General features: G+C 59.0%; 2 protein-coding genes across 2 annotated transcripts; both read left to right on the top strand.

Moving 5' to 3' along the window:
* Positions 1-528: 528 nt before the first annotated feature.
* Positions 529-2,664, top strand: LOC112465351 (M protein, serotype 12-like; the record flags this gene model as incomplete). Its single annotated transcript, XM_025032863.1, has 1 exon — positions 529-2,664. A coding segment is annotated over one exon (2,136 nt), but the record flags the coding sequence as incomplete, so codon positions are not given.
* A 151-nt stretch (positions 2,665-2,815) lies between these two features.
* Positions 2,816-3,475, top strand: LOC112465350. Its single transcript, XM_025032862.1, has one exon. It carries the CDS (start codon positions 2,816-2,818, stop codon positions 3,473-3,475), a length of 660 nt encoding a protein of 219 aa, XP_024888630.1.
* Positions 3,476-9,531: the final 6,056 nt, after the last annotated feature.

Genomic DNA, 9,531 nt, shown 5'->3' with positions numbered 1-9,531 from the left:
TCCCGAACCTGGCCACTGGGCTCCAAACCGCCGTCGGTGCGGAGGTTACCTCGGCCGGCGGCGGCAACACGGTACGCTGGTCGCCACGGCGGGCGGGACCGTTGGGTGGGGTGCGACACCCCTGGTACCCGTCTGTCCGTGGGGCCCCCCGCGTGGCGGCACCCGCCGCGGTGCCCCGGGTGTCGGAGCCCGGGGACCCCTGAAAGCCCGTGTGCGGTTGGGCCTTGATGCCCTCCGTGCGCGGGTAAGTAAGGGGCAGGAGTCCAGTGCCCCCGATGATTATTCCGGGGGTCCGAGACATAAGGTGGTACCCCAGGTGAGTACACCGGGGCACGGTCGGTCAGGAAGTTTCCTGGCCGGCCGTGGGGCGCGCCCTACCACCCAGAGCCGCGGCGGGGAGCGGGATCAAACAGGATGACAGATGCTAAAACTATTACAAAAACAAAAACAATGACAGACGCTACGATAACAATAACAAAAACAGAAAAACAAAAACAAAAACAAAAAAACACAAAAAAAATCTTCAAGGAGGAGACGGGAGTTCTCTCGCCCAACGAGGACGAGAAAGAAGAGGAATTCGGTAGCTGCTCCGAGCACATGGAGCACACCGATAAGACCGCCATAATGTCAGAGGAGGATGCCTTCTCTGACAATGAAAGGGACTGCAAGAAAAGACCGGCACCGAAGAGTGTCAAGCAGATGAGGGAAATGGAGAGACTTAGCCGCGAGAGGCTAAGGAGAAAGGAAAAAGAAGGCAGGAAAATCCGGCCACAGTCGGACGGCAGGTCCAGATTGAGGTCAAGGGAAAAACACGGCCAGCTTGCCCACGAGGAAGATGACGATGACGAGGAATTGTCGTCGCCATCCCGGAAGAACGGCCGGAAGAAGGAGAAGAAGAGGGAAGAGGACGACAGAGGGTCGGGGTCCGATGAGGACGAAGTAACCTTTATCGCCTCTTCTACCGAATTGGCGTCACAGGCCGAAAGACAGAAATTCCCAGAGGGAAGAACTAGAGCTATTCTGGGCGATACCCAGGAAAAGCTCGCCGAGGCGCTGGGAGAAAACTGCCCACAAGTAGGGATGGACAGAGAGGAGAAAGGACGGGGCAGAAAGGCGGAGACAGGCGAGTATTATATTAAACGCCTGAACGATGCCAAGGATGCACTGCTAGCTGAAGCGGAGATACTGAGGGCTCTGCGTGCGGGAATGGCACCGGACTCCCTATCAAACAGCAGAAGGGTGATCGAAAAGGAAATGGAAGAGGAGCTGAGCAACGCACCGACGGAGACACTTCCATCGAGGATATTGGAAGCTGTCAACAACGTCGACATGGTTGCTCAAAAATCCAAAAACCTGCAAGGACCGTACACGGGGATGCTAAACAGATCGGCAGCAACAGTGAAGGTCGCGATATCGCACTTACTGCAAAGAAAAGACAGCGGACTGAAACCGCACGAGAGGGACGCCGAGTTGGATAGGCTCCGTCAAAAGATCGCGGAGCAGGAGAACGAAATTAGGAGCTTGAGGCAACTCGAGCTCCAACACGAAGCGCTAAGACGGGAGCTCGAAGAACAAAAGGAGCAAATGAGCCGCCTACAAGAGGCGGTTCAGGGGAAGACAGAGGCACAAGATGAAGGCAAGGAGACCAGAGGAGCCAAAAGGAAGAAGGTGAATCAATTTCCCTCCTCGGACGATGAGGACAACGGGCCTTCCAGGGGGGAGAAGGGAGTGAGCGAGAACGGGTCCAACAAGGACACCCTACGCCAAGAAACGGAAGAAATGGAAATCGTCGGAGAGGAGGAAACGACGGTAACAAGGAAGGATGAGATCATGAGAGAGATAGGGGTGGAGGGCATGCCGGCGGTAATTCGCCCCTCGATACAGGGAAAGCGGATGACGCTGGACCCTGAAGTGCCCCCGGCAGCAGCGCCAACACCGGCAGCAGTATATGAGGAGGGACCAACAGCGACCTTAGCTGGTATGCAGGCACGCCTGGCCGAAATGTTAGTCAAGTGTGTCAATGAGAAAGTAAATGCAATGGGAGAGAATCTCTTGAAGATCGTACAAGAAAGACTCCCACAAGCTCCTGGAAAGAATAGGGGCGGGGAGGAACCTCTCTCTCTCTCTCTCCCTCAGAGGACAAGAAAGGAGAACAAGAAAGGGGGGAAACGCGAAGAGGTCGCAAAGAAGAACCCTACCGAAGAAACAAAGAAGGAGGTACCAAGAACCGGGACACAAAACCGAGCGGCCGGGGCCCCATCTTCTTTGGCTCAGACGAGTGCCAGTCAGCCGGAGGGGGACACATGGTCGCAGGTGATTGGGAGAAGGGAGAAAGCTGCCGCAAGAAAGGAGAGGCAACAACAGGAGAAGAGAAATGCTCCTGCTCCCGCCAAGCAGCAGCAACAGAAGCAATCAAGGAGGAGAGAACCAAAGACCTCCGCGATCACACTGACGTGCCCCAAGGAAATGTACGCGGAGTATATGAGGACCGTCAGACAGGCAATCAATCCTAAAGACTTGGGAATTGATAAGCCTTTGAATACGAGGAGGACAGCGACGGGTGCCTTGTGCATCGAGCTGTCGGGGCAAGGGAGCGCCGAAAAGGCGGACGCCCTGGCAGCGAGGATGCACGAGGTGGACGCTCATCGGAAAAGAGGGGGTTAGGGTGGCCCGCTTGACGTTAACGGCGGACATCCGGCTGTCGGGTTTCGACGAATCAGTGACAGCGGAGGAGATAGTACGGGCGGTGGCGGAGACCACCGGGACCCACCCGTGCGGTATCACTGTGGGGCCGTTAAACCTGGGCCCGAGGGGTATGGGCACGACGGTCGTAAAGTGCCCGGTGAAAGCGGCTAACGTGTTAGCAAAGGAGGACAAGGTAGCGCTAGGGTGGACGCGAGCCAAAGCAGAAGTGCTCACGAAGCGTCCGCTCCAGTGCTATCGATGCCTGGAGTTGGGACACACAAGGGCTGTGTGTCGCAACGAGGCGGACCGTACCGGTGCTTGCTACCGGTGCGGAGGACAAGGGCACGTGGCGCGCGGGTGCGAGGCACCCGTGCACTGCCCAGTGTGCGCAAGTAAGGGCAGGCCGGCCGACCATAAGGTGGGTGGCAAGGTTTGTCCCGGGGGAGGACGGAAAAGCGCGCCCCCGAGGGAAAGAGGAGGACAACTGGCTCCCAAAACACAGGGAGCCGGTGCCAAAGAAGGAGGGAAGAAGAAAGGAGCGAAGCCGAGAGTAGCCTCGATTGAACGGGTTACCGGCTACGAAAGTAAGGGGAACGTACTAAAGGTGACGGTCCCCAAAGGACAGAAAAAGATGGGGAAACCCATCGCCGCCAAGGAAAAGGCAAAGGAGGACAAGGTGGGAAAGATGGGGCCCACAGAGCGTCCAGAAAGAATGGACGTAACAGAGGAGGATGCCCACGTAACAGATACGGAGGCAGGGCAAGAGGGGCCTGAGGCGGGCTATATGTAGTCCCCTAAAATCATGCCCCTTAAAATAATGCAAGCCAATTTGAACCACACCCGCGCCGCACAGGATTTATTTATCCACACAATGGCGGAAAGCGGGTGTGGTCTCGGCGTGATCGCAGAGCCCCACAGGGTCCCAACGACCCATCCATGTTGGGCCCAAGATAAAGGGGGGCTGACTGCGATCACGTGGAGAAACCTGACGGAATCCCCTCCGTGCAGAAAATTAGAAGCCGGAGTGGGATTCGTAGCGGTACAATGGGGGCTCATCTCCGTGGTGAGCGTGTATGCCCCTCCGAGGTGGGACCGGACCAGATTCGGACGCGCGCTATACGAGGTGGATGCGTGCGTCCGGCGTCAGCTTCCTGGCCGGGTCCTGGTGGCCGGGGACTTCAACGCGAAGTCCGCGTTGTGGGGTTCCTCGGCCACCGCCTGGAGGGGCAGCGCAGTTGAGGCGTGGGCGGCGGGTCTCGGCCTGTGTTTGTTAAACACGGGCCGGGAGAACACCTACGAGAGCCGTCGGGGGACCTCGATAATCGATTTGTCGTGGGCAAACCCCCTGGCGGCTCGTGAGATAAGCGGGTGGAGGGTGGCCACGGACCGGGAGAGTCTCTCCGATTATCTGTATATAGAGATGACGGTCCGGGCCGCCCCTCCGGAGCTGCTTGCCCGCCGCCGTACGAGGGAGAGAGCCACACGGAGATGGGCCCTCAAAAAGCTGGACCGGGATTTGATGGAGGCCGCAATCCTGGTACAAACATGGGGTGAGGAGGGCGACGACGCCGGGGAGATAGGGGACGTGGACGCGGAGACCGACAGGCTGGTCACAAACATGTCGCGGATCTGCGACGTGGCCATGCCCCGAGTCCGAAGACTCCCCCTCCGGCGCGCCGCCTACTGGTGGACGGAGGAGATCGCGAGTCTGCGACGCTCCTCCGTTCGCCACGGGAGGACATACCGGCGGGCACGCGCCGGTAGACGCGGCGTGAGTGAAGAGGAGGCGGGGGAGGCCTGGCGTGCTGCCCGCCAGGACCTCGCCCGAGCCATCTTTGCGGCCAAGGATGCGGCCTGGAAGGAGCTCATCGCGAGCGTAGAGGAAGATCCGTGGGGGCGCCCATACAAATTGGTCAAGAATAAGCTGAGACCATGGGCGCCCCCACTCACGGAAAGTCTGGACCCCCAGTTCGTCGACCGAGTGGTGAGCACATTGTTCCCAGTCGGGGACGGAGGAGAGGTGCGGTTCCCAGAAATAGCACGCTGGGAATGGAACGATGAGCTGGGGGTCACGGAGGAAGAGTTCGCGAGAGCGCTCCGCAGGGTCAGGAGAGGCAAAGCCCCTGGCCCTGACGGAATACCGGGCCGCATGTGGACCTTGGCCGCGGGGGGACTGGCCGGCCGGATGCGGAGACTGTACACCGCATGCCTGAGGGCCGGCCGGTTCCCCACAAGATGGAAGAGAGCCAGCCTGGTGCTCCTACCCAAGGCGGGGAAACCAGAAGATTCCCCGTCTGGGTATCGGCCCGTGTGCCTGCTGGACGAGGCAGGGAAGGTGTTCGAGCGAATCATCGCGGAACGCCTCGTCCAGCATCTCTCCCGGAGAGGAAAAGGAGGGTTGTCCGAGGACCAGTTTGGCTTCCGTGCGGGCAGATCGACGGTCGACGCGATTAAACGCGTCTTAGCCAGCACGGAGGCCGAGATTGAAGAGGGGAGGGTAGTGATGGGCGTTTCTTTCGACGTAAAGAACGCCTTTAACTCCCTCCCCTGGCCGGTATTGGGGGAGGCCTTGTTGAGGTTCGGGGTCCCCCCATACCTGGTGCAGATGGTCCTCGACTATTTCCGGGAGAGAGGAATGGTTTACGCGGACCGAGACGGAATTCTGAGGACCAGGTTAATGGGATGCGGGGTGCCCCAGGGATCAGTCCTGGGGCCCCTGCTCTGGATAATAGGATATGACCTGGTCCTCAGAACACCCCTCCCCTTGAGGTGCTGGCTCTCGGGATACGCCGATGACGTATACCTGGGAGTCAGCGGGGAGGGGTGGGAGGAGCTTACCAGGCTGGCTGAGGCGGCAGCCGCATGTGTGGTGCGCTCGATCAGGAGGCTGGGCTTGGAGGTGACCCCGCAGAAGACGGAGGTAACCGTGTTCTACGATAAAAAGCGGGGCCATATACCTCCTCCGGAGGGACTCAGCCTCCGCGTCGAGGGAGTCGACGTCCCGGCCACTCCCCACCAGAAATACCTGGGAGTGTGGCTGGACGGTCAGAGGAGTTTCGGCGAGCACGTCGCCCGAGTTACGGAAAAGGCGGTCGGGGCAGCTAACGCCCTAGCCCGAATCCTGCCAAACATCGGCGGGGCTAGCGGGCACGTGCGGCGCCTCTACGTGGCGGCAGTCCAGTCGGTGCTGCTATATGCAGCATCGATATGGTGGCGCAAGGTGGGGAATACCACCCGCCTCAGGAAGAAAATGGCGGCGGCCCAAAGGAGGATTCTCCAGAAGGCCGCAAGGGCCTATAGGACTGTCAGTCACGTGGGGGCGGGCATCCTTTCCGGGACCCCCCCGGTGCATCTGGTCGCGGAGGGTTACGCACAGATGTACGACCGAACAAAGGCCATCAAGGCCAATTTGGGGGTGGTCACGGAAAAGGCAAAGGGAATGCTGAGACTCCAAATCGCGCAGTCTGTAACAGCAAAATGGAAGGAGTATTTGCTGGACCCAGGACTTCCGAGTGACAAGCTGCGCGAGGCCGTCCAGCCAATATTGGAGGAGTGGGTGGAGTGTAGAAAAAGAGGATCTACATTCCACACGTCGCAGGTGTTGTCCGGTCATGGGTGTTTCGGGCAATACCTGCGACGGATCGGGAGAGAGCGCACCACACGCTGCCATCACTGCCCGGAGGAGGCAGACACGGCGCAACACACGCTGGAGAGCTGTCCAGCGTGGGCAGACGAGCGCCGTGTCCTCCGGGCGGAAATAGGCGAGGACCTTGCGACCGTGCGCAAGCGCGGTTCGCGACGCGAAGTCTCAGGAGCCCAAGGTGGTGCTGCGGCGCCTGTTCGAGGAGGCAGTACGATTACTGGCGAGGCAGGGGCAGCCGGAAGGCGCGGTCGTGCCGATTGAGGGGACGGTAGGTGAACCGGGACCGCCGTTCGAGGCGACGGTCGCGGGGATTCGGAGCCCGGGGACCCAGGCGCGGGGCCCGACCCCGACTGACGAGCTCGGGGTGCCGACCGATCTGAGCGCGCTGAAGGAGATCGTGTCGATGCTGGAGGCCGAGCTTCCTGAGATCCTGGAAATGGAGGCGCGCGCTCCCGAAGAGCGGGGAGACGAGCAGGTGACCGGGAGCGAACCCGTCACGGAGGATCGCGGGTCGACGGTGTCTTTCCGAAGCCCGGAAGGCAGTAGCGGTTCGGACATGGACGAGGTGGAGCCACGTCCAACATAATTTTAAGTTTAGCGTTCGCGCTCCGAGGATGGGTGCAATGTCGGAGGAAGGAACCAACTCTAGGAGCTGTGTTTCTCGGTCTCGATTCTCTTTTCTTTTCTGTTTTGGTTCTCTTGTCGGATCGTAGCACGCCGAGCGACCCCATCCGGCGCTGGATAGATATAAGTTTAATATGCCGCGTCACTATTTGTTATTCCTTTTTCTTTTCGTTTAATTGAGGCTCAAGCAGCGTGACTCCTCGTTAGGAGGTATACATGAATTTTGTTGATTTCGTAACGCAATTTTATTTTGTCCCGTCGGCGCGGATACGGGAGGTCATGCGGCGGCATGACAGGGCTTGAGCCCAATCACACTTTCCAGGAAAGGGGGCCTCCCGTGAGAACGACCGGGAGACTCCCGCATCACATGATGGACCAACCGTGACGGCCCACGGAACGGGAGGATGGCGTACGGCGAATGAATGGATCGCGATGGCGGAGCAGCAATTGTAGCTTCTCAACGATCGTCAGAGATACGAAGAGGTAGATGCGCGCCACGGAATGGCGGAAATCGCGCGCAAACACGAAATGGCGGACCGTCCGCTAACTAATAGAATCCGCGATCGGCGAGAAAAAACTAAGAGCCCTGATCGCCACGGGGGACCCGTGAAAGGCAACGCGCGCGCTAAATGTGAGATCCGGCCAGCGATAGGAAAGATGGCGGACCGTCGGAAAACTTGCGAACCGACGGCATTGGGGTAAAACAATACGTCCCTGACGAGGGCACGTGGTCCCCGAGTCAAGCATACGGGATCGGCGACGCGATACGCGAACGCGGACGGGAGATAGCGAACCGTCCGCGAAATCGAGCTAGGGGCGTCATCTCCGGGAGTTGAGCACCCCTGACATTCGGGGGCACTTCGCCGAGCCCACGAAGCCGGGTCCCGGTGAGACCCGCCGCCCGGGTAACGAAATGGCGGACCGTCCGGGAACTCGCCCCAGGTGAGTCATCCCCGGGGAATAAGCATCCCTGACTAACGGGGACGTCCCCGAGAACGCTCATATCCTGTCGCCGTCGAAATCCGACGGCCGATGACAAAGTCACAGAACCGTCCGCCATCTCGCAACCTGGACATCTTCCACGGGGAAGGACCGCGGAAAGCGTCGTACCAGGTGCGAAATAAGCGTCAAGGGGGGTCGACGTCGTCGGCAGGCCCGGTGCTCTGCACCTGGACGTCTTCTTCAGGGAAGTCGCCCGGATGGAGATCGTAGACGTGGTAAAAGACCTGGCGCACAGGTCGGCGTCAGCGGCCGCGCGAAATTTAGGGAATTGAAAAACGGCTACCTCGTTGCCAGGACGGAGCGACCGCGCGAGCGCAACGAGCATGGAAATTTCCACGGGGCTCGGCGCGAACGGCGTAAACACCCGCGTGGAAAATTACCGAGGGCCAACGCGCAGTTAGCGGTGAGAAAAAGCGGAATATCCGTCGGAGTGGGGATGTACGGAACCGATAGTGGGGAGCTCGAACGAGACAAACAACTCGAGGCAGTCTGTCGGGGATGTTCGAGCGTGTAACACGTAATCAACTTCGCTCTGTTTCGTCGCGCTAAGTCACCGCGATCGTCATACAAGTGCTATCATTACGGCTCGCCAACATTCGTAACAACCGGCAACGCCCGCGGAACGCGTTAACAGTCGTCCTTACAAGGACGAACGGCCTTTTTAGACCGAAATAAGATCGTGCGTCGTAGATAAACGGGGCGTGTGTGCCCACGTATCCGAGCGTCCGACATCTTTTGTGACTTAAAGTTTTGTGAACAACCAACACTGGAAATCAATATAATTGAATAAGTTAAACATCCTTTTCGTAAAAGATTTCGAAAATTTATTAAATTGGACTTACCTTCTACTTACCTGATCCATTGACGTCGATCACTCGAAGTCCCTCGTTGATCCTGGATTCCGGTGGCAGCGTTGATCCTGATCGATGACGGCGATGATCCAGCGGTGGCAGGAACCTGAAAAAAGAAGAGAATTAGTCTAATTAATGATTCGAGAGATCGTTCGATACTTACCTTCTCGGTGGTTCAAAGGTCAAACTGAGTGGCGACCGTTGATTTTTAAGGACACGTAGCGTTGATTCGTGCCTCCAATAGTACCGTCCGGTTACAACCTCTCCCTCCCGGCTGTCCTACGAGCGGTAGCCGCGGAGGGAGAGACAGACAGAAAATGGAGGGCGTTCGTCTCCTTCTGCGGCAACGTAATGCGGCAGAAGGAGACGAGCGAAAGGATTAGGAGGGGGGAGATTGACCCCCCTCCGCACGACAGCAGCGAGGACGAAGGAAGACCCCCTCCGCCTCCGCCAATCAGACGGAGACGGAGACAAGGAGGTACGAGGGGCATTGGTGCCCAGGCGGCCGCTATTGATGGAGTGCAATAGCGGCCGCACAGGAGTAAGCACATCAGGAGAAGAGAGAGGTGGCGATGTGATGACGATGAGGAGGGGCGGCGACGGGCGGGCGATCTTCCCTCTTAAGAGGGGGGACCGACCCGTTCGCCGCCGCGGAGGTCTTAGGACAGAAAGGAGGCGCGGCAGTCCGCGAGGGGCTTGGGCGGATCCCTCAAGGGGGTTCCGCCA

The sequence above is a fragment of the Temnothorax curvispinosus genome, unplaced genomic scaffold, assembly GCF_003070985.1.
Source record: "Temnothorax curvispinosus isolate PA1 unplaced genomic scaffold, ASM307098v1 QBEX01015138.1, whole genome shotgun sequence".
Lineage (NCBI taxonomy): Eukaryota > Metazoa > Arthropoda > Insecta > Hymenoptera > Formicidae > Temnothorax > Temnothorax curvispinosus.
The sequence above is the reverse complement of the archived record's forward strand: the minus strand, read 5'-3'. Positions and strand labels throughout refer to the sequence as shown.